This window comes from Colobus angolensis, unplaced genomic scaffold (assembly GCF_000951035.1).
Source record: "Colobus angolensis palliatus isolate OR3802 unplaced genomic scaffold, Cang.pa_1.0 Scaffold101, whole genome shotgun sequence".
NCBI classification, from domain to species: domain Eukaryota; kingdom Metazoa; phylum Chordata; class Mammalia; order Primates; family Cercopithecidae; genus Colobus; species Colobus angolensis.
In genome coordinates, this window is record NW_012111031.1 from 1,201,095 (window position 1) to 1,226,235 (window position 25,141).

General features: G+C 41.6%; 1 protein-coding gene across 1 annotated transcript in view; it reads left to right on the forward strand.

The window, feature by feature from the left end:
* LOC105509734 (guanylate cyclase soluble subunit beta-2-like) overlaps positions 1-23,611 on the forward strand; it is a 27,428-nt gene extending 3,817 nt beyond the window's left edge. Inside the window, 13 exon segments of the mRNA XM_011939162.1 lie at positions 637-736; positions 1,940-2,127; positions 3,550-3,661; positions 4,920-5,023; positions 6,045-6,261; positions 9,612-9,689; positions 9,692-9,715; positions 9,718-9,933; positions 13,256-13,404; positions 13,984-14,130; positions 20,195-20,349; positions 23,282-23,433; positions 23,514-23,611. Coding sequence (XP_011794552.1) covers positions 637-736; positions 1,940-2,127; positions 3,550-3,661; positions 4,920-5,023; positions 6,045-6,261; positions 9,612-9,689; positions 9,692-9,715; positions 9,718-9,933; positions 13,256-13,404; positions 13,984-14,130; positions 20,195-20,349; positions 23,282-23,433; positions 23,514-23,611 — 1,740 coding nt within the window.
* The last annotated feature ends 1,530 nt before the right edge of the window (positions 23,612-25,141 follow it).

The window sequence follows — 25,141 nt, forward strand, 5'->3', positions numbered from 1 at the left end:
TGTTAGCCAGGATGGTCTCGATCTCCTGACGTCGTGATCTGCCCACCTCGGCCTCCCAGAGAACTGGGATTACAGGCACCAGCCCACTGCGCCCGGCGGAAGGTTCTACTTTCTAAACGTTCAATTTGACATCACAGATGACATTATCCTTTCAGAACAAGAAATTGATTATTTCTACTTGCAAATTCTCTGATTTCCTGATGTGTTGGAAAGTGAAGATGCCCATGGTCACTTGGTGACAGGCCAAGTGTGGCAGAAACTCACTAACGCTTCCTGTTACCAGCAGACAACTGCTTTTGGAATATGGGTAGAAACAGCATGGCACGGTGCAAAGGCTCATTTGGGAATCAAATGTTGTTCTGCCATTAATCTAGGTTTACCTTCCCTAAGCCTCAGTTTCTTCCTCTTAAAATGGAACTAGTACTTGCCATATAGGGTTGTTTAAAGTATAGTAGTTATAATATAAAATTCCTGACATACAGGAGCAGAAACAGTGGGAGTTTTTATGTGATTGGAGAGAGGGTTGGGATATAGTTCCGTAGGATGTAGTGGATAAATACTATTGTTTCACAAAGCCTCAAAAGCATAATTTACGCAATTTGTGTCCACTGGGAAAAATGTGTGTCTTTTAATTAGGAGATGCATGTACCATCGTTTCGTGTGGAGAGAGGAGTAGATGGGAAAATGTTTCTCCATTACTACTCAGATAGAAGTGGTCTGTGCTATATTGTATCAGGTATGGAAATGGCTTAGCCGACCGCAGAGCTATGGGGCTTCTGAAGTGAGGAAAGTTTCCCCACAAATTCTCCAGGATGGCTAATAGGGGGCTATGGGTAAGAAGTTAAAACTCTCTTAGAATGTGTGACTTCATATCATCTTGACCACTGCTCCCAAAGTCCTTGAGCTTTTAAAATAAGTTTCCAAAATTCCACAAAAACGAATAATTTGTATTTTTCTTTCAACATTTTAAATTATACAGGTTTTTACATAGCTGTGATAATTCTGCATATATTATTTTGTATCAACTCTTTATTTGCATTTAGCATTGTAGAAAAAGCATGTTTCCACATAATCTTTAAAACCACATATTAAATGGTTGAATGATATCCCATATTGTAATTATCTTAACTAATCTCCTATTATTAAATTGTCCATTAATACTAATCTTTTGCTTTTGTAAACAATGCTATCATGAACATCTTCATGCATGCTTTCCATATATATATACATGTTTTTTTTTTTTTTTTTTTTTTTTTGAGATGGAGTCTCGCTCTGTCCCCCCAGGCTGGAGTGTAGTGGAGTGATCTCGGTTCACTGCAAGCTCTGCCTCCTGGGTTCACACCATTCTCCTGCCTCAGCCTCCCGAGTAGCTGGGACTACAGGCACCCGCCACCATGCCTGGCTGATTTTTTGTATTTTTAGTAGAGATGGGGTTTCACTGTATTAGCCAGGATGGTCTCGATCCCCTGACCTCATGATCCGCCCACCTCGGCCTCCCAAAGTTCTGGGATTACAAGCATGAGCCACCGTGCCTGGTGCTTTCCCTGTATTTTGTATATAACCCTGGGATAGATGCCCAGAGGAACACTTTTAAAAACTTGATCCTTAATGCTTTTACAACTGAATTTTGCTTACATTATCTCTAGGTTTATTTGTTTGCTTAATGAGTTAAATGTCTACCTGAAATAACAAACAAATGAATAGATGCCAAACTAGAAATTAAAGTGGCATGGATATATTTGGTATCCAAACATGTATAACTTCAGTCTCTGCATATTTTTATTTAATTGGCTGTCGCTGATGTCTGATTTGAAGCAGGGCCTGGGCTTGGTGAACTTCAGAATATTCATCAGAAGTTTTACAGTTTGATTATTTTATGATTTTTGCTGATAAAATTGCTTTCGGCCATCCCTCAACAATAGGTGTCCTTCTGCTGCAGGTGTCATTGAGGCTGTGGCCAAAGACTTCTTTGACATTGAGGTAACCATGGACATTCTTGACATGAATGAAGAAGTGGAGAGGACAGGGAAGAAGGAGCATGTTGTGTTTCTGAAAGCTCACAGGAAGATGAGAAAGGCAAAGTCAGAAAGGCTACAAGACAGTCAGGGCATCGAGAGAGACCAAGAGGTACTGGGTTTGCTATGCCTTTAGAAAGAACAGTTGCACTTAAGTAGAGCTATCAGTCTTGGAAAAATCTATGCAAACAACAGAATCAACTGGACCTTTTGATTTTTTTTTTTTGTTTTTTATATTTTCCTTTAAGTTCTGGGTTACATGTTTTGAACGTGCAGGTTTATTACATAGATATGTATGTGCCATGTTTGTTTGCTGCACCTATCAACCCATCATCTAGGTTTTAAGCCCCACATGCATTAGGTATTTGTCCTAATGCCCTCCCTCTCCTTACCCCCCATCCTCTGACAGGCCTCAATGTGTGATTCTCCTCTCCCTGTGTCCATGTGTTCTCGTTGTTCAACTCCCACTTATGAGTGTCTACAGCTATACCACCCTGAACATGACTGATCTTGGAAGCTAAGCAGGGTTGGTCCTGGTTAGTGCTTGGATGGGAGACCGACTGGACCTTCTAATAGTGGAATTAAGGCAGAGCTTCTCAATTTTGACACAACTGACATTTTGAACCAGATAATTCTTTGGTGTTGATGGTGTGTCTTTTACATTATAGTGTCCTTAGCAGCATCCCTGGTCTTTTCCTACTAGTAGAACCTCATCCCTTCATTTGTGGCACAAAAAAAAAAAAAAAAAGAAAGAAAGAAAGAAAGAAAAAGAAATGTCTGCTGGCATTGCCAAGTGTCCGCATAGTGGGGGTAATGGATAAAATCATTCCCAGTTGAGGACTGCTGGGTTAAGGTTAAGTGGATATATACTGAGAAGCATTCTGGAATGTACCTGAGCCTGGAAAATTGTTCACCTATAAGAATAACCATATGAAGGATTTGAAATTTGAACTTGATGGTTTTGTTTTTTCAATCCTCCTCAAATAAATTGATCTTTCCAGTCTTCAGTGCCCACTTCTGCAGCTGGAACCATTCATAGATCCTGAGTCAACTCAAGACCCTGTACTTGGCCACCTCAGTTGCACCTGGTAGGGTGACCATTACCTGCTTACGTTACCACGTACATTAGGTGAACAGCTCTCCATGACCATAGCTTGTGAAAATACTCAGATTAGGATTAGTCTGTGATTCCTTAGAGTATTTTCAAAGTCCACCTCAGAGTCTGTTCACTGCAGAATCTTCAACCACAGGAAGAAATGTTTGTCCATGATTTTCTTGCCAGATAGCATCTTAGTTCCGTCTTGAAATTTTCTAAAAAGTTATGGCTTTCTTTGATAGAGAGACAGTATGAGGACTAATTTGATTTAAAAATATCGGGAATGCTAAAATCTTGGTAGATTTGATCTTGTAAGCCCTCATGCTGTTCCTCTGGCCATGGCACAGTTCCTTATTTAAAGGTGGACCCCATCACAGCAAATGGGGTTTGTGCTTCTCCAGTCATGTGACCAGGTGCCTATCTCCCTGCCATCTGCAGGCCCTCCAGGCAGCTTTCCTCAGGATGAAGGAGAAATATTTGAATGTTTCTGCTTGTCCTGTGAAAAAATCCCACTGGGATGTTGTGAGAAGCATGGTCATGTTTGGAAAAGGTAAGTGAGTTGTTCTCCCAAGCTCAGCTCTGAGATCAGAAAGACTGCTTGATTCTCAGGAGTAGCTGCCAGTGTACACTGATGGGGCCAAGCCCTCTGCGATTATCATGGCACTAGCTTCCGCAACACTTGGATTTGGCGACCATGGTTTTCAACTTTAAAATGCCAGGCTCTAATTGTCCTTCCATTGCCTCTCATTATTTGTGCTGGGTCACATGGAGACATCGTCTCTCCTGTCCTAAGAAAAAGTTTTTGGAGACACAATTGGAATCACTCCCAACAGGTGATGAGTGGAGAGAAGGAAGATGAGCACTGATGTGCCATCAGGAACAATGAATTCTCCACAGCTCCTCTTCTGCAGTCAGGCTTTCTCCATTTGGACACATTTCTGGACTGGAGATCTGTGGATAGCAACCCTAGTCACCCAGCAAGGCCACTAGATCAAGAGCCAAGAAAGCAAGTTTCTGGCTCTGTGCCTAAGGAACTGTGTGACCCTGGACAAGAGTCTCCATCTTCTCATTTGCAAAATGCAGGCATTAGGCTTGCTAAGGTAGCCCTGTGGGCACTGAGCCGGTCTAACGATTAGCACCTAACGCCTGAGTCTGAATAAGGGCTCTGATCCACTGAGAGAAGGGAGTTAGGGTGCTCTGTGTCAGGGCTCAATGGGCCAGGTGACACGCATCTGGGAGAAGGTCTGCAGGGCTCAAAGGGCTGCATTTTGCGTCCTTCAAGCCATGGCAAGTGAGTCAAACATGCAATTGACATCCTTTGTCTAGGAGATTTTCATATCAAAAAGGCTCCATTTCGAATCTCTACCCCCTGCCAAATAGGACTGTTGGTTAAATTTTCACGTGCCACCCCAAACTGTCAGTCTAAAAAGCTCCATGGCAAATGTCCCTGATGCTGGGCCCAGAGCACACGCTCTGCTCTGCTGGCTCATTGTCTGGCTGTCACCATTTCAATGCCGACTCTGTGTTCATGGCGAGACGTACTCAATTGGCCCAGAAACTCTTCAGCGGCAGGCAGAAACTTGGCAGGGGGCAGAAGGGCTTCTCAACCTGGTAGCAAGTTTTCTGTTTGTTTTAATTTGGAAGAAGAATTGCTGTGGCCATCTGGAGATGCTGAGGGAGCCCATGCAAAAGAAGTGGGATTGCACTTTGCTTGTGAAACACTTTAGATACTATCCCTATCCTGAGCTCTGCTCTGTGCAAGGGTGGCGGCAGGAGCTGCTTCTCATCAGTACTTTCTCTACATCCAGGGCATCTCATGAATGCCTTTGAGCCAATTTATCCTGAGAGACTCTGGATTGAAGAGAAGACGTTCTGCAACACTTTTCCTTTCCACATTGTATTTGATGAATCAGTAAGAGACTCTTCCCTCTATAGCTTGGGATTGGGGCTAAGCCAGGGAAGTGAGCATGATTTATAGTCCTTCATGAACAGTGGAGATTCTCAAGTCCCTGAGAAATCCCTAGGACTTGGGAGACTAGGCTTTACCCTGGCAGGACTATTGATTTCCTTTTCGTATTGTGGTATCCTCCAGAATCCAGAATGCAGGAGCTTCTTGATAGGGTAGAAAGGGAGGTTTGAACTAGTAAAAGCATGGGAAAGTTTACCATTAGAAAAAAGGGGAAAAGGAAGTGACATTAAAATTCACTACATAAACAGACAGCAGAACACAATCAGTAGCAACGATAGGGTGGAATTCTACCCGTGAATTCTTCCCATCCTTGTGGCCACCAGGTATGTCTCCATCCCACCCAGCTTCACATTCTGCATCTTGAACATGGGGAAGGGGTCATGCCAACTCAAGCCACTGCTCTGTGAGAGCTGTGAGCATAACTATTTAAGTTTGATTGTTAATCCATTTCCATGGATAAAATATATGTCAATTGAATTGATTAGGAACTCATTAAAAGGACACCTATTTTACTTCCTCCTTCTGTGTGTTCACTGGAGATAGCAGTGAAAGGCATCTCCCCCACCCCCTTGATGAATTTCTTCATCCAGACTTGGATAATAGAGCCAGTGCTATAGAATTTGCTAGTTTCTTCATTAGTAAATGATAGAGAGAGTGAGAGAGAGAGAGAGAGTTGTCTCAGAGCTCGGGAGGAACTATTAGCCCAATAGAGAGCTGTAACCTCATTTCTCTTTAGTCAGAAATAAGCCTCTGAGCACTCTCATACTATTCTTTTTCTTTCAGACATTAGCACATATTTGATTGTTTCAAAAAAAATTATTACGTCCATGACGTTGATTCCATTACTGACCCCCTTTCCCGACAGTGAGCCACAGAACATGGCTAGAACGTTATTTCCAAGGGGAAGTTTATGGGGAGGGGGGTCACCTTCTATTCCTGTCTTGTATCTGTCTTCTGTGGATAGCTACAGGTGAAGCAAGCTGGAGTGAACATTCAGAAGTACGTGCCAGGACTCCAAACCCAGAAGATTCAACTGGATGAGTATTTCTCCATCATTCATCCTCAAGTTACCTTCAACATTTTCAGCATCTGCAAATTTATCAACAGTCAATTTGTCCTGAAGACACGAAGAGAAATGATGCCTGTAGCATGGTAAAGTCAGACCACACTCAAATTTCGAGGTAATCACTCACTCCTTTCCTGTTGCTCCCTGCCTATTTGAGAGATTGATCAGAAAGGGAAGATGCAAAGTTTTCCAGTTTCCTAAAAAGTGGGGTAGGGGCTACATTGAGAACACATTTTTTTCTGACATTTCCACTTGACTTGATCTGTAAAGAATATATTTTATTTCCTCAACCATCTCTGGTTTAGACATAAACTATATATGTAATATAGTTACATACATAATTATAAAATTATATACATTATATAATTATAAAATTCTGATGTTACCAAAATTTTCAGAATGCATGAGGTACTATTGGTATTAAATTAATGTCTGTATTTTATGTAGTAACATGATCATCTAACTCACTGTTAGTAGGGCATACATTTTGTTTTTAATTGAATAAAATTTACATAACAAAATTTACCATTTTAATAATTTTTAAATGTACAGTTCATTGATATTAAGCACATTCACATGTTGTACTACCTTCACTACCATCCATCTCCAGCACTTTTTTTATATTGTGCAAAACTGAAACTCTACCTATTAAGCAATAACTCATTTGTCCTTCCTCAATTCCCCAGCAACCAGCATTCTACCTTCTGTTCCTATGAATTTGACAAGTCTAGATACCTCATATAAGTGGAATAATACAGTACCTGTCCTTTTGTGACTGGCCTATTTCAATTAGCATGATGTTTTTAAAGTTCATCCGTAATGTAGCATGTGTCCAAACTTCCTGCCTTTTTAAGGCTGAATGATATTCCATTGTATGAATATACAACATTTTCTGTATCCACTCACCCATCAATGGACACCTGAGTTTCTTCCACCACTTTGCTATTGTGAATAATACTACTACTATAAGTGTGGGTGTACAAATGTCTCTTTGAGTTCCTGCCATCATTTATTTGGAATATATATCCAGAAGTGGCATTGCTGGATTTTATGGTAATTCTATTTTTAATTTATTAAAATTAGGAACTTCCATACTGATTTTCATAGTGGCTGCTCTATGTTACATTCCCATCAAAATAGACGAGTGTTCCAATTTCTCCACATCCTCATGAACACTTATTGTCTGCTTTTTAAAAAATAGTAGCCATCTTAATGGGTGTGAAGTGGTATCTCATTGTGCTTTCGATTTGCATTTCTCTAATGATTATTGATATTGAGAATCTTTAATGGCCATTTCTACTTATTCTTCAGAAAAATGTCTATTCAAGTCTTCTGTCCATTTTTAATTGGGTTGTTTGCTTTTGCGGTTGAGTTGTAGGAATTTCTTATACATTCTGAATATTAACCTCTTTTCAGATATATAATCTGCAAATACATTCTGTGTGTTACCTTTTAACTGTTGGTTGTGTCCTTTGATGCACAAAAGATTTTAATTTTGATGAAATCCAATTTATCTATTTTCCCTTTTGTTGCCAGTTATTTTGGTGTCATATCCAAGAAATTGTTGCCAAATCTGATGTTGTGAAACTTATCTTCTATGTTTTCTTTTAAGAGTTTTATAGTTTTAGCTCTTACATTTAGGTCTTTGATTCATTTTGAGCAAATTTTTGTATATGCCATGAAAGGGCACACATTTTGAGCTATCTTTCTATTAGAGGGATGATTAGGTATTCCAGGGATAAGCACAGGCAGAGCTGGGGGGATGTCTGACGGGAGAATGACATGCTCTGGGAACCCGAGTGAGGTGTAGAGTGGAGTGATGGGAGAGGAGGCTGGCAAGATGAGGACTTGAACTCTATCGTGCAGCTGGAAACATGTTGAAGTGTCTGCCATTATCAGATTTGATTTTAGAATGATCACTCTGGAGGTGTGTGAAGGATGGGTCAGAGTGTAGAGAAAATGGATCCTGGGAGGCCAGACAGAGGCTGCTTCTGGAGTGCAGGAAAGAAGCTCTAAGGTGCTGAACTCCGGCAGTGGCACTGGGGTGGCAGTTGGAGGATAGACTCACAAGATAATTAAGGCAGGACTTGGTGACCTGATATGGGGGGTGGAAGAGAATCGTTGGGCTAATTATTAGCTTCCTTGCTTGGGTAACTGGGTGATGAAGGTGCAATTAACTGAAAAAAAGACATAATGTAATGTCTTGAGGCAGGGATTTTTGTCAGTTTGAGTTACTGCTGTATCCCCAGTGCTTAAAACGGTATGCCTGGCTCATCGTAGGGACTAACTATATATGTAATGAAAGAACTAATAGAAAGAGAAGATTTGTGGAGGGGATTGAAGATGAGTTCAGTTCAGATATCCATGAACAGATACCTGATAGGGAGAACAGAAGAAAAAAAAAACACTGTTTATGGAGTTATTAATTGTCACAATCATCCTAGAGGGTATTTTGGCAATATGTATCAAAAGTCTTAAAAATGAGCATGTTCTTTGTCTAAGTAACCCGTGTCTAAGAATATATCTTTTAACAAACTAACTAACCATGATTATACACAAAGACTGCCTCAAGCTTATTCATCACAATGTTGTTTATACAATGATAAACTAGATATAATATACTCAATACTAACTTATTATTTAATAGTTAGTATGAGCAAGGTAACCAGCAAAAATTAAGATGCATATCTATATTTAATACTATGAAAGAATATGTTATATATTTTAAGTGGAAAATTCAGATTATGAAAAGAAGATGCCATGTAATCCCTCTTTTTTTTGTAAAACAAAGATGTACTACAAAATATTAACAGTAATTATCCATGTGGTGTGATTGTGGGTGATTTTTACTATTTTCTTTCACTTTTTTTTGTTTTCTGCAATGAATGTGTACTGCTTTTACAATAACAACAAACATACCTATTTTTAAAGAAATACACATATTGAGTTCAGGAAGCAAGGTTTCTCTGGAAATTCAGATTCAGTCAGCATGGTGTAGGATGCAGCTGTGTGATGCTAAACGAGAATACCAAGACAGAACCCTCAGGAACACTAACGTTTAAAGAATGAGATTAAAATAATGTAAATAAAATTCGAAGAATTAGGGGATATCTCAGAGAGAAAGCAGTGCAGAGAAGTCCTAGGAAGTGAGATTTCAGGAAGGAGGGTCTGGTTAACATCATCAAACAGCAGAAGGGCTGAGTAAAGAAAAATCCAAGAAACTTGTGTTGGTATCAGTAGCATGGAGGCCCTTGATAGATGGGAGCCACTTCAATGGAGGCAATGGACAGAGCTGCTGGGGAAAGAGGGGAGATGAGTAAGGTCTCATGGACCTTGGGTAAAAGAGGAGCGTGACTGCAGTGACTAGAAGCACACAGTGTGGGAGATGATTAGTTGTCCAGCGAGCTCGTCTCAGCCCCTACTGGTGACATATAATATTGTTGCATTTCTCTCCATGATGGCAAGGCCAGATGATCTGGATGGAGTCCATGCAGTGCATGGTGTACCTGTGGTCTCTGAAGCTCCGCAGCCTGCACGAGCTGGAAGACTCAATATGCATCTTTCTGACATCGACCCGATGACACCACCAGGGATCTCATCCTCCTGAACCAGCAGCGGCTGACTAAGATAGAGTTGTCCAACCAGCTGGAAATGAAGAAGAAGGAAGAGCTACGGGTCCTCTCCAAACACTTGGCCACTGAAAAGAAAAAAACAGAGACCTTGCTTTATGCCATGCCGCCCAAACACGTGGCCAACCAGCTGAGGGAGGGCAAAAAGGTGTCTGCAGGTAAGGCACCCTCTCCTGCACAGGGACCTCTGAGCAGAAGGTGGTATGTCTTAGTGGTCAGGGCCACAGGTTTTGAAGCCAGACACAAGTGGTTTTGAATTCTGATTCTGTCACTTGTAAGTGACATGATCTTGGGGTAATTACTCCACCTGTATATTCTCAGCTTTGTTCTCTCTACATTGATAATAAAAATAATACAGAAGTAAAACATGAATTATATAAAAATGGTTGTCAGCTACACATACATTAGGTTCTCTAAGAATGTAAGGATGTATCCTGAGACTGGCCTCATTACTCAGTGACAATGAGTAGGGTTCTTAACTGTAACTAAAAATAATACACTCACACACTGGTTAAATCACAGGGTTCCTCTGAGGACCATTCTGGGACAGTATACTATTTATGGAGGCAGGGATGCCGTGTTTACCCTGAACTCACTTTCCATTTGTCATGGGACTGTGTTCATTCACCAGACACGCCTGGTGAACTTACTGTGTGCCAGGGTGCTGTTCCAGATCTGGGGACACAGAGGAGTTTACAGACTTGTGAGTTTGATAGATATATGCAGAATAAATTAATGGATGTAGAAATGACCAATGGCAAAGAAATTAATCTGCATTAAGGAGCAATTATTGTGCCAGGATCTGTGTTAGACATTTTACATGTGCTGTTTCATTAAACTTTCTCAACATTTCTGTGAGGGAGGTATTGTCCATACTATATTGCTGAGCAAATTGACATTCAGCACAGCTGATAAGTGAAAGAGCTGGAAAGTAACTGTGTTAGGGCCATCTAACTTCAAAATCCATACTCTTTTCATCACATAAGGTGCTATGGCAACACAGGGACAAGGAAATTAATAATAAAGAGATGTCAGGAGAGAAAGAGATAGGGTGGCCAGTTGGGGTTGTGGAGGCACCTCTCAAAAGTGTGTGACACTTGAGTTGGGCCTTGAGGCTGAATTTCAGCAAGCAAAGAGGAAAAAGGCATTTCCAGAGAATGGGTTACTAAGAGCAAAGGTAAGGCAATGTGCAAATAAATACCATGAGGCATGTTCCCAGAGCGCGGGGTATGTGGAAAAGCGGGGTCTGGTGAGGCTGAGTGGGTAGGGTGAGGTTCAGGTGATGCAGTGATTAATCTGGACTATTAAGGAAAAGGAAATTGTCTTTTATTTTGTAGGCAGTGAGAATTCATTGAAGTTTCTTCTCTTATTATGGAAGTGACATGATGAGTTTTATAAATCCGATTTGGGCTGCAGTGTAGTGAATGCGTGAGGTGGGGCTGAAAGCCTATAAGGGCGCAGCTGATTGATGGTAGAGGCCTGAACTAGGGCAGCCTGAGGAAGAATCAGCAGGATTTCCCCATTGACCAGATGGGGAAGGTAAGACAGAGGGGGCAGGCATGGGTCTGAGGCTTCTTGCATGGAAAAATGGGATGATTTATCCTAAGACAGGGCCAGAAAGAAGAGCAGGGTTGGGGGAGAATGATAAGGTCCATTTTAGAACCATTGAGCTGGAGATGTCTGTCGGATACTCCACATAGGATGATCAGAGGTAGGAATCTTAGTGAGAGCTCAAGGGAACATTGTGGCATGGAGCTATACATCTGGGAGTTATTGTAATGTGGGTGGGGTTAATCATAGACTCTGTGAATGGTGGATAAGATCACCTAGAGGACAGGAAGTGAGAAGAGAGTGGAGTATTACTCTTTAGGGAACATCCAGTACTTAAGAAGGTTGAGAAGCCAAGGAAAGATATAAAACAAGGAGATCAGAAAGCTAGGAGGAATATGAAGAGAGGATGATAGGCCAGAAGCCAAGGAGAAGAGAAAGTTCCACGAAGGGGGAATTACAATTAGAGGCTTAACTAACAAAGAAGACACCCAGCTGTGTTCAAGGAGTCATTGATTCACTCACTCAATATTTATTGAGCATCTACTATGTGCCAGGCCCTGCTTTAGGTGCTTGGGATATAGCAGAGATCTAAACTGACAGTCTCCCATCTCATGGAGCTTTGTATTCTAATGCAGAGGTAGACAAAAACCAAATAAACCATTCCATACAAAATATTGGACTGGGCGCAGTGGTTCATGCCTATAATCCCAGCATTGTGGTAGGCTGGGCTGGTGGATTGCCTCAGCTCAGGAGTTTGAGACCAGCCTGGGCAACATGGTGAAACCCTGTCTCTGCTAAAAATACAAAAAATTAGCCAGGCATGGCAGTGTGTGCCTATAGGACAGCCCAGCTACTTGGGAGGCTGAGGTAGGAGATTTGCTTGAACCCAAGAGGCAAAGGTTGCAGTGAGCTGAGATTGTGCCACTGCACTCTAACCTGGGTGACAGAGCGAGACTCTCTCTCTCTCTCTCTCTCTCTCTCTCTATATATATATATATATATATCATGTCACATGTGTATGGAGTGGGTGAAAGGCAATCAAGCTAAGAGGATAGCCAGTCTAGGGGCTATTTTATACAGGGTGGTCAAGAGAATTCTCACTGAGTTGGTTACATTTGAAATGTGAGTAACAGGCCCTGTAGATATTTGAGAAAAGTGTCAGGCAGAGGAAACACCTCTTTTTTTAGGTGTAGAAGCCCGAAGGCAGGAGGTACTTGGCATGTTGGAGAAACTCCATGAGGCCAGTGTGGCCAGAGTGGAGGGAGCCGGAGGGTCAGAGAGGCGGCAGGGACAGAGGTGGGGGGCCTCCTCTGTAGGTCAGGCCTGGGTTGCATTGGGTTGCACTCTTAGTGTGATGGAATCATGAAAGATTGGAGATTGAAGAGTGGGAGATCTGACTTAAACAGGGTATCTGGTTGCTATGTGGAAGTTAGCATGAATGAGGGCCAAGGTGGAATCAGGGGCATGACTTACGAGCAAGTGTTGAGGACAAGGTGGCTTCCCTGCCATACAAAGACGGGGAGCTACCACTTCACAGTGACCAGTCTCTGTCAGCCCTGTCCCCAGGACTCCTGTAGCTCAGGCTCTGCTTGGCCCACTTACTAGGGGCCCTTTCTGTCCTCCCACAGCACTGGTTGCATCTTACTGGAAGCATTTGTTCACTTTTATGTCTCCTTCATTTGACTGCAGGCTCCTTGGGGGTGAGGGCCTGGTCTGCTTGCCCTCTGTGATATGATTCTCCTAGTGTGACTAGCTTGCAGCGGGCACTCAGTAAACGTTTGCTGAGTGATGCTGAATGGGGAATGGTGTCTGGCTCCTTTTCCCACAAGGCACAGGCAGGTTTGATTCTCAAAGGGCCTCTGAATCCAGAATTCATGGACTTATTAGTCTATCTCCTTGGTTCTCACTGATACCTGGTTTCTGTTGTAGGAGAATTTAAAAACTGCACGATTCTTTTCAGCGATGTGGTGACATTTACTGACATCTGTGGTACCTGAGAACCTATACAAATAGTGAACATGCTGAACTCCATGTACTCCAAGTTTGACAGATTAACCAGTGTGCACGCTGTCTATAAAGTAAGCGTCTGTGCGGTGTGAGGTGTTACATGGTGTGCTCACGCAGGGCAAGTGCTTGATTCTAAGTCTTCCTTTGCCTCTGTCTTCACTGGTCTGGAGTTTGGTGTGGATGAGTGTGGGCTCAGAATAAGAGCTGAAAGGGAATTGGAAGTATTTTAGGAATTCTAGTTTTTAGGAATTCTTTTTACAATACTCAGTGCTAAGATGGCACTCTGATGCCCTTGAAGGGCAAACACCATTGCCCTAGAGCATCATTCTCCTACTCCTAAATTCAGCAGAAAGTCGAATCCAAACAATGTGTTATCTCATGTGTAGCATCACATGACTACCCCAGGACCTTCCTCTTCTCTGGAATTTGTTTCCACCCAAAGCAGAAAGGCCTTTTGGCTCTTTTATGGTTGTTTCCTGAGTCCTTTTCCTTCTCACTTCCTCCCTCATGCTCCTCATACCCTTAGCAAAGAATCAATCGCCAGCTTTAATATAGTCCCTTTGTCAATATATGCAAAATGAAAAAAAAGCATAGTGACATGTTTAGTGCATGAAGGAAACCCTCTGAATACCTTTTTTTTTTCCTGACAGGTAGAAACAATAGAAGATGCTTATATGGTGGTAGGAGGTGTACCAGTGCCTACTGGAAGCCATGCTCAAAGAGTGGCTAATTTTGCCTTGGGGATGAGAATTTCTGCAAAGGAAGTGATGAATCCTGTTACTGGAGAACCCATCCAGGTAGAGGGCAACTGAGTACTTGGTTTAATGCCAAACATCTCACACACAAAAGTAGAATTCTGCTTATGTGCTTAGGTGATTACTGGGTAAGTTGCCATCATTAAAATGGGCAATGCATCCTAGTCCTTTTCTTCTCTTGCATATGTTCCTAATAGAGATATTCCTAAGGCTACTATAGTCTCAACTTTTCTCAAATTTCAGAGGAGGCTGCGATGCTCAAGGTTTTCCTACAATTGACTGTTAAGCTTCCTTTGGCAGTAACTTAGGACAGTGCTGAGCAGTTCTTCCTATTTATCTAGCAGGGCTCAATCCATCTTAAAACCCAGCTCATTTATAATTCCTGCTTTTTTGTTCAAGCATTTCAACAAGTGGTTCAGGTTTACTGAGCAGCCAACTTTTCCTGCTTGTGAAATTGTGTCTCCAACATGCCATCTGACAGGTTCAGAACTCAGGCTGAGGTGTGAAGCTGCCTGCAGTCAACAGGCCAGGCACCGTGATGCCATAAGATATTCAGAATGGCTTTCCTTCCACCACGTGGCCACTAGCGAGACATCTGCTCGCCTTTCTCACAGAAAAGTACGTTTCCAAGTCTGGAAGTTTGTTCACACTCTAAAAGTTGAACAGTTTTGGAGATGAAAAATGAATGTCCTCCTCCCCTGGCTCAGCAGATCCTAATGCTCCTAGGATGGCTGAGAGTGGCGTCTGTCTGCCTTTGATTTCTAGATCCTTCTCTTGCTAATATCATCAGAAATTCGAAATAAATGAGTCAATTCAAAATAAAACCAATTATAAGATGGACTATGATTTTTCCACATTATAACCTTTTTACAGGAGAGTCTGAAAATGTGCTGCACTTACTCTGACCATGGTGAGTTAGAAGCTGAGAAACAGTGCAGCTCATGGCTACAGCATTCACTGTAGTCTTCTAAGTAGAAGCTGGCCTTAGATAGTCACAAGAACAAGACAGCTGCCATAATGACTCATTGCAAACACTGTGTGCATCAATGGAATAAAAATCCAATGTAATAAATAAAAAATCAGGATGGGAGGTAATGAGGGAAGAGATATAAGAACGTTAGATAAGAGATAAATGTTTCAGTTAAGGGACTCTTGTATAAGTCACTGGTGAAAAAATTAAAATAAAATGGAAAGTGTGGTGTATGCGTGTGTGCATGTGCGTGTGTGCGTGTCCGTGTGTGCGTGTGTGTGCATGTGCATGCGTGTGTGTGTGTGTGCACACAAGTCTGTGTGCGCATATGTGTGTGTGTGTGTGCATGTGTGTATGAAAGGGGTATAGCACCAGAGATGAAAATAATGCTACACCAATAAGAATGAAATAGACAGTGAATTCTGGGAAACACTCAAGGTGGATTTACCAAGAAAAAAATAGGAAAAGATGTTAGCAATTCCAAGGTAAGAATATAGACATAATTAGGGTCATCATTAAATATCCACAAAAGAGCATATCATATGGGTTTATTCGAGGATGTAGGGGAAAGAACTGGAAACACTTTCTCTCTTAACAAAATTGTGCTGCCATTTCTACATTTTAAAAATTATTTTGCACTGAGATATTCTATCATTTTATTCATATAGCTTTAATATACATTTACTGAGATCCGTCCATATATGAGACAGTATTACTAGGTGCTTTGAAGGGTTCAGAGAATCCTCTTTTTCTAGAGGAAGTTACAATTTTATTTCAAGGAGAAGAAAATCTAGCAAGTAAAAACAACAAGCAACCTGATTAGGATGTAGAAACCTGCAAGAGACTGTTGCTCCCATGCTAGTAGTTTTTTATTTTTAATTTTTATTTTTATTTCCCACCAGAAAGCAAAGGAATCAAAGTAAACTAAATCCCAGGAAGTAACAAACCCTTTCAAAGAGAAGACCCTCATAATTGCATTCAATCCTGGCAGGGCAGCAGCAGAAGTAATCTTCCAGAGGTGAGGGTAGGGATAAGCCCGTCTAAATTTAGTAGATTTTTAATGGTCACAGGGCTGAAACAACAGGTTACAATGCCAGAGAGCAGCAGACACAGAGTCTGGACCCATCTACCAACTCCTTCTCATAGGCCAAGTGCGGCGGGTTAGTCAACCAAAGACTAGGACAGGAGAGGAGAGCTGAGAGAACTCCCGAGTCCCTGAGGTGTTTGGGGCCTTTCCCAAATGCAAAACAGTGGCCCATTAAAGGCTAATGTTAGAGTAAGATAACTGAGAGAAATCCAACTAAAGTACTCTTCATCTTCACCAAGTACACTACAATGACCTTTTGAAGTCTGAGGGCAAGGAGGAATGGCAGAGAAAATTTTCCCAAAGTGCAGAGAGCCAGGGTGGGACTGAAGAGCAAAGAGACTTCTGAAAATCTCACTGTTGGGCTGTACTGCAGAAGGAGATCTCCTACAACTCCAAAAGCTGGTGGATGGGCTGTACAGCACTCAAGGTCCTCAGAGCCTTGCTGGTGCTCAGATTCTAAGCTCTGCTGTACTGAAAGTTCTGATTCAGCCTTCATAATATTTGAAACCTGTGGTGCATGGAATCTACCAATATTTCTGGAAAAGCCCCGACCCAACTCAAATATGGATTAGATTACTCCCCATTCCAGCAGCCTAATTCTGAAGGGATGTAACATTTTCTGGGGGATAAATGTTATCTACTTCAGTCTCTACTGTATTTTCACCCACAATATGGATCATTCAATTAAATAATGAAAAATATGAGATGCAAGAAGAATCAAGAAAATGGTAATATAGTGGACAGCCAATAGAGAAAATAGTCAATAGAAGCAGGTCCAAAAATAGCCTAGATGTTGGAATTATCAGATAGAATCTTTAAAATAAGTCTGATAAATATTTTAAAGAGTCTAAAAGAGGCAAAACAAGTGTGAAGATATGGGAAATACATACATACTGTCTATATTTACATCTATATCTGTATATAGTAGAAAACTATGATCTCAGAAATCAGAAATAAAGAATTAATTTTATGGGCTTAACAAAGACTAGACACAATAGAGAAAAAAATCAGGGAATTTGAAATAGAAATCATCCTAATTGAAATTCAAAGAAGAAAACAGTGAAAAAGGGGAACAAGACACTCTATATCTGTAGGACAATATCAAATGGACTCCTATATACGTAACTGAAGTGCTAGAATGAGAACAGAGTGAGAATGGGTAAGAAGAAATATTTGAAGAGATAATAGTCAAGAATTTTTCAACATGAAGGATATCAAAGCACATATCCAGAGCTCAGCAAACCCAAGCAGAATAAATACAAAGACAACCACTTCTAGTTAAAGTATACCAAAAACCCTACCCAGTGCACTAAGGCAAGAAGAAGAAATATAAGGCATTAAGTTTGGAAATGAATGAAGAAATAAAATTATCATTATTCACAGAACAAATAATGGTGCACCTAGGAAATCTTATACAAACTACAGGAAACTATAAGGTCTAATAAATGAGTTTAGCAAGGTCATAGCATAAATACAGGAAAATTATTTAAATTTTTATATGCTAAGGACAAAAAAATTAAAAAATGAAGTAAAAAGAAAATAAAATTTTTTAGATTTCTAGGAATAAATCTAACAACAGATATACATGACCTCTATGCTTAAAACTACAAGATATTGCTTAGGGAAATTAAAGAAGATCTAATTAAATGGAGACATACACCATATTCATTGGAAAACTCAATATATTTAAGCTGTCTGTTTTCCCTAAATTGATGTATAGATTCAGCAGAATACCAAACAAAATCCCTGCAGGCTTCTTAGAAAATAGTCATAGGTTAATTTAAAAATTTATATGGAAATGTAAAGAACTTAGACTAACCCGAACAATCTTAGAAAATAACAAAATTGGAGGATGTACATAACTAATTTTAAGACTTATTCTAAAGCAACAGTAAAAAAAATACAGAGTTAGACTGAGAGAAGAACAGAAAAAGAGACCACTGGAGCAGCACAGAGTGTCCAGACATAGACTCCACGTTTAGTCCATTGATTTTTGACCAAGGCGTCAAACAATTGAGTGGTGAAGGCAACCTGTTTTTAAAAAAATGATTCTGGTACCATTGAATATCATATGGAAAGAAAAAATGTACCTCACTTCTACCTCACCCCATATACAAAAAAATCATTTGATATGTATCGCAAATCTAAACATAAAATCTAGAATCATAAAGCTTCTTGATGGAAATAAAGAAGAGCATCATGACTTTGGGGCAAACAATGATTTTTTTTTTTTTTTTTTAGATAGGACACAGAAAGCACTGACCATGAAGGGGGAAAAAATGATAAATTTCATTGTTACAGGCTGAATTGTGTCCAACCCAAAATTCTTAATTTGAAACTCTAGTACTCATTACCTCAGAACATGATTGTCTTTGGAGCTAGAGCCTTTACTGAGTAAAATGAGGCCTTAAGAGTGAGCCCTCATGCAATGTGCCTGATGTCCTTATAAGAAGATGAAATTTGGATATAAAGAGACACTAAGAACGCATGTGCACAGAGGAAGGACCATGTAAGGACACAGCAAAAAGGTGGACAATCTACAAACCAAGCAGAGAGGCCTCAGGAGAAACCAACCCTGCCCACAGCTTGAGCTTGGCCTTCCATGCTCCAGAATTGTGAGAAATAATTTCCATTGTTTAAGCTACACAATCTATGGTATTTTGCTATGGCAGCCTAAGCAGATGAATACATTCATCAAAATTAAAAAATTCTGCTTATTAAAGAAAATAAATACACAAACCCACAGACTGATAAAAATATTTGTAATACATACATATATGTATACAACTCATACACATTAACAATAAAAGACACACAGCTCAATTTTTATAACAGGCAAAAATTTGGACAGACTTTTTACAAAAGAAAATATGTGAACGGCCAATGTGTGTGTGAGACAATGTGCTTAACATCATTAGTCACCAATTTAATGCAAATTAAAACCACACCGAGATATCATTTCACACCCTCAAGAAGACCAAACGATGGTGAAAATGGAAGCATCTGAAAGTGTTGCGTCGCTGATAGAAATGTAAAACAGTAAAACAACTTTGGAGAATTGCTGGGTAGTTTTTTTGTTTGTTTTGTTAAAAAGTAAAATTAAATATGTATCTACCTTGTGATTCAGAAATTCCACTTCTAGGTATTTACTTAAGAGAAAGGAAAACATATCTACAAACATATCTGTACAGAAATGCTTATAGCATCCTTAATTTTAATAGATTCAAACTGAAAAATAAATGTTCATGAAAAGGAGACTGGATAATGAATGTGGTGTATTCTTACAATAGAATACTATTCAGTGATAAAAATAATGAACTACTGATACATAAGACAATATAGACGAATCTCAAAACATTGTGCTGAGTAAATGAAACCAGATAAAAAGCAGTTTATACTATATGATTGTACATATGTGATGTTCTAGAACAGGCAAATCACTCTTTGGTAAAATAAACACAAAAGGCCGGGTGCAGTGGCTCATGTCCCAGCACTTTGGGAGGATTAGGCAGGTGGATCACCTGAGTTCAGGAGTTTGAGACCAACCTGGCCAGCTGGCCAACATGGTGAAACCCCATCTCTAATAAAAATACAAAAATTAGTCGGGCATGGTGGCGGGCGCCTGTAATCTCAGCTACTCTGGAGGCTGAGGCAGGAGAATTGCTTGAACCTGGGAGGCGGAGATTGCAGTGAGCTGAGATCGCGCCACTGCACTCCAGCCTAGGCAATAAGAGTGAAACTCCATCTCAAAAAAAAAAAAAAAAAAGAGAGAGAGAGAGAGAGAAAAGAAATGAGAATGTAGTTATCTCTGCTGAAGAAGATGGGGAGAGAGCTTAACTAGAAGGTGCACAAGATAATTTTGCAAGGTAATGGAACTAGTTTACATTTTATTTTGGCTGGCGGTTACAGGGATATAAGCACTTGTCAAAACTCATGGAGCTAAACACTTTACTATCTTTTTTTAAAATTTTATGTAGATTATATCTCAACTTACAAATAAAAGCAAGAGTATTAGATGGTCTCTTTTCAGTGATGCTCTCTCTGTACAGATTAGAGTGGGGATCTACACTGGACCAGTCTTAGCAGGTGTTGTAGGAGACAAGATGCCACAGCACTGCTTATTTGGTGACACTGTGAACATAGCTTCTAGGATGGAAAGTCATGGGCTTCCCAACAAAGTGCACCTCAGCCCCACAGCCTACAGGTAACCTTCCATTTATTCATGCCTTCCTTTGTCCCTCCCTCTTTTCAGAACTTACAGAGTGCCTAGCAGCCGTGGGATGGGGTAGTGGAGGAAACTCGTGCTTTTTCTTCCATGTCTCAGTGGCTTACAGAAGATATTGCGGCAGACAATAAATTTTGTTGCGCTTCTAACTGTAACACAGTTTTTACTCTCGAGGAGCATGTAGTTTAGTTCAGAGAACAGCAAATTATAACCCCACAGACCAAATCTAGTCTGCTGCTCATTTTTGTAAATAAGGTTTTCTTGGAACACAGCCATGCGCTTTCATTTACATATTGTCTATGGCTGATGTCATGCTACAAAGGCAGAGTTGAATCATTGCAACAGAGACCATATGATATACAAAGTCTAAAATATTTACTCTCTGGTCTTTTATATAAAAAGTGTGCTGACCTTTGGTCTAGCAGAAGAAAAAAGAAAAGTTGCAGTTAATTATTTTTAAAGTAAGAGGAGTACAATGATAAATATGTGCATAAAATAATACAGTTTCTTGAGCACTTACAATAGGCCACATTCTATTCTAAATTCTTTCATATGTTAATTCATTTACAGTTGCAACAGCTCTGTGAAGATACATTATTATTATGTACATGAAAGAAAAGGCACAAAAAGGTTAATCATTTGCCTCAGGACCAGGTAGGCTAGGAAGGAGAATAGCCTACATGCAGCCCACGAAGTCAGGGTACACAGTCCTCCCTTTAACTGCTGCACTCTTACTCCCAAGGGAGTCACAGAGGGTGCCATGAGAGCCCAGGCAAGGGTGCTTGACCCAGTAATAAAAAAGGGCTTTGTGAAGGAGGTTCCTGAGCTGAATCTTGAAAAAGGAGTTCCAGAGTAAAATTTAGCCAAAATTGGGGTATTGGGAGTAAAAAGCAGGTACAGGCTCACATGTAGAAGAGGTGCAGAGAACTATAAACACCTGAGCTTTTTTGTATTGGAAAATATGAGACAGGAGTGGACAGCTGCACATGCCTTGCTGAAGGGCAAGGGCCCTATGCCGTAGGTGAGGAAAAGCCCCCAAGGAGACTGAGGTTGAAGACAGTGACAGGGTCAGGGTACTATTTGACACTGACCACTCTAGAGACCCTGAAAGGAGATACTTGAGGACCAGAAAATGAGATAGATGAGACCTGTTAGGAGTTTGATCTGAATCAGAACATTAGTGGTAGGAATATGGGGGAAAATAAAACCAGCTAAACTAGTTAGAAATGGGGGAGGAGAAGAAGGGAGGAGCCCGGGTCTCCATTCTGGGTGACTAGGGCTCGAACAGTGGCCCCGCCATCTGCGATGGGACAAGTGAGAAGTATCCCAGATCACAGGGGCAGACAATGAGTTCAGGTTGGACACATTGGGTTCAAAGGAACTGTGGAACACTCAGCTAGAGGTACCACAAAATGGATGGATGAAGTTTGGAGTTGAGTTGTTCAAGATCCAGACTTGGAGTAAGCAACATATAGGTGGTAATTAAAGTCATGAGAGTTGATGAGATCAACTCAGGGAAGGATGCAGTATGCAAAGAACAGTGGGAAAAGAAAGAAATCCTGTGCAGAACCAACATTTAAGTGGCATAGAAGGAAGAGGAGCCCAGGGAAGAGACAGGAGAAGAAATAGTTAGAAAGGACCAGGAGAGTTCAGGGTGAGAAGCACTCTTGTGGATGACTGTAGGAAGGAGGAATTGAACAAAAATGTCAATTGTAGTAATAAGGACGGAAAAATACTCACTAGAGGTTTTGGGGACATTCTCAAAAGTGGTTGTAGTAGAATGGTGGGATAGACATTGGGCTGAAGAATAAAAAGAAGAGAAAATTTGTATGGGATTAAAGCAGGTGAGAGGCTGTTTGTTTGCTTCTCTTTAGGATGGAAGAGACATAAGCACACTGAAAAGCAGAAGGAGAAAGGCAAATAGAGTGGGAGCTGAAGATAAGGGTGGGGTGGCCAATGGAGCAAGGCCCATAGGTGGTGGGAAGGGGGCATGGATGAGGAGCCCCTGGACAAGAAAGATACTTCATCCTCAGAGATTGGGGGACAGGATGGTGTGGTCATGGGGTGAGAAGTCACAGGCTGTCACCTGTAATTAATGTAATTTTGTAGATGAATCAGGGCATAAAGTAGGAGGCACAGCCACCAGCATATAAGTGAGGGGAGCAGATGCCAAATGGGGGCACATGAGGAGTGTGGTGAAGGTCTGAACTCTCTACCAACCTGGCCAAGGACAAGGGAAGACTCGATGGACTGCCGAGGCAGGTGGTCATGAATTTGAATCCTCGTTGGTCTGAGTGGTTCTTTGGCTTTTCTCAAATATCACTTGGTGGCCAGTAAATAAATAAACAGGAAAACATTTTGTAATTACTCTGTAGCTCTGTCTCTTTTCATGGTCCCTACCCTATAGTCCTCCTCTTCAGTTCCTCTGCAGACAGAAATTATGGTGGAGAAAGCTTGGGTAGTTAGGATGAACATAGTAGCAAGCATGGGGTATATAGTGCACTTGGGGAAGATGGAAAGAAGAGTATTGATACCCAAGAGCCTTACGTGGCAGAACCATGAAAGGTGGTGTTCACATGGGCACTGACAGCATGGTGTGTAGAAACGTGAGCGATGCCCATATGAGGGGTGAGCTGGAGGGAGGAAAATTGGTGGCAGGGTTGGGAGGGTTCTGGTGGGTCCCTGTGCTCCCTTTTGGCCTGTGGCATCCTGTTCAGAATATCTCATCCTCACTTTCTCCACGGCCTCTGTCCCACTTCAGCAGGCTGATGTCTGGGATCTTCCCTCCTCTGCTGTTGTGTGTCCTGTGTCCTGGACTTTTCCTCTTGAGTAGCCCTTTGCATTGTAGCCAACTCTTGAGTTACAGACCCACAATCTTTGATGTCTGATGCATTTTTTTTTCTCTGTGCAGTGCCTTAAAAAATCAAGGGTTTGAAATCATTGAGAGGGGTGAAATCAAAGTGAAAGGTAAAGGGAAAATGACCACATACTTTTTGATCCAGAACTTGAATGCCACAGAGGACGAGATCATGGGGAGATCTAAAACCCCACTTGATCACAAGGGTAAGCAAAAAAGAGAAGCTTTGCCATTAGTGTTGAGTAGTTTTTCCACTAACCACCTCAGATATGTTTAGTATCTGCAGGGTCAACACAGATGGTGTCCCTGCCCACCACCAAGTTCCAAGGCTCAGTTCAACCATCTTGCCCTGAACACTCTTGTCTTGTATCCTGGTTATTATGATGTTCTTTGAGCTGGGCTGATAGATCCAGCTGAAGAATTCTACATACATTTGTCTTCAAGGTTCTTCTCTGGGCATTTCCCATGCAGCTCTCTGGTAGCTGGGGAATGATTTGTGAGTGCTTCCTCTGCTCCCCAGCCTCAGAGGCTCCAGCACAGGCTTCCCTCGCATGCTGGAACATTTTGCCTTTCACATTTTGTTCTAGCTTCCAAAACTGGGATGAGGGACAAAATTTGTGACTCACCCAGCTCCAGAAACGACAAGAGGGTGGGAGTTTAGGGTAAAACAACCCAGTGCTAAGCTGGACCAGGGATTACTGTGTGGCTCATGGTACCCCCAAAAAGAAGCTGGAATCCAATGGCGAGGTCTCCATCAGCTGCAAGGCTGATCAATCCCACACACTCAGGGTCCCTTAGCTACAGCCTGGCTAAGACGGAAGTGCTGACCTGAAGGGGAAACCCGGTAGCAGGAGGCAAGCCTTTCTGAATCTCCAAGAAAGGAATGAATTCCTTCTGATATGAACTAATCTGTGGCCACTCCAGAGGCCCACAAGGGGAATCCCAAAGTCCAGAGATTCCTTATTTACACAGCTATTATATGCAGTATGTCTCTTTGGGACATGTGGATTATGATGACTATTTTTTAAAGTGGGACTATCCCAAAGAAAAGATGGATTATTTGAAGAATGTTTAAAATTGTTGTCATAATGCTTTCATTCTAATATCAGCTCACCTTAGTATCCCTGTGAGTTATAGTTGGTTTAGGCCACATTTTACTGCTGTAGACACTGAGATACAAAAATCTAAACAAAAAACGAGAAATAACTTTGGCAATAAGGACCAGGAGCAGTCCTCACTAGAGCTTTTAGCCCCAGAATTTCCAGGCTCTGGGCATCTCATCCACTTATATCTCCCGCTCCCTCCCACCCACCATCATGCCAGCCCCACAGCACAGAGGTTTCTAGAGAGAAATCAAACAAACTTTCTGTTTGGACGAACGGAGGCAAGATGGTGCACTTCCGGGTTCTTCATCCCCCCCTCCCAACATTTCCCCCCTCCCAACTTTTCCCGCGCGCGCGAAAATGCAGCCGGCGACCCAGGAAGGTGCAGACCAACTGGGCATGCACCAGGTGACGTCAATCTGAAGAGACCAAGATTTACCTGGTCGCACCTGCGGAACGCCCCTGACACGCCCGTGCCCCGCCTATTGCCCTCCCACTCCTAGAAAAGCCGCTCTCCACCAGTGAGCCACGCGGCCTTCCTCCAGCCCCACTGAAGTCGGGATGCAGGAACCCCGCCCGAGAGCCCCACGATGGGGGGACTCTGTCGGCCTTCTTTGCGGGAGGCCGACAGACTTCTTCCCCACACCTTAGGTTACCAAAATAAACTTGCAGTTTTGCTCCTACACTTGCCTACCTGCTGGTTCTTTTGTGCTCGCTCAGCTGGTCTTAGAAAAACAAATCACTTTCCCCCCTTTTCTCTTCTTCGTTGTCAAGAAATGGACAAAGTAAAGTGGGGAGAGGGCATCATGCC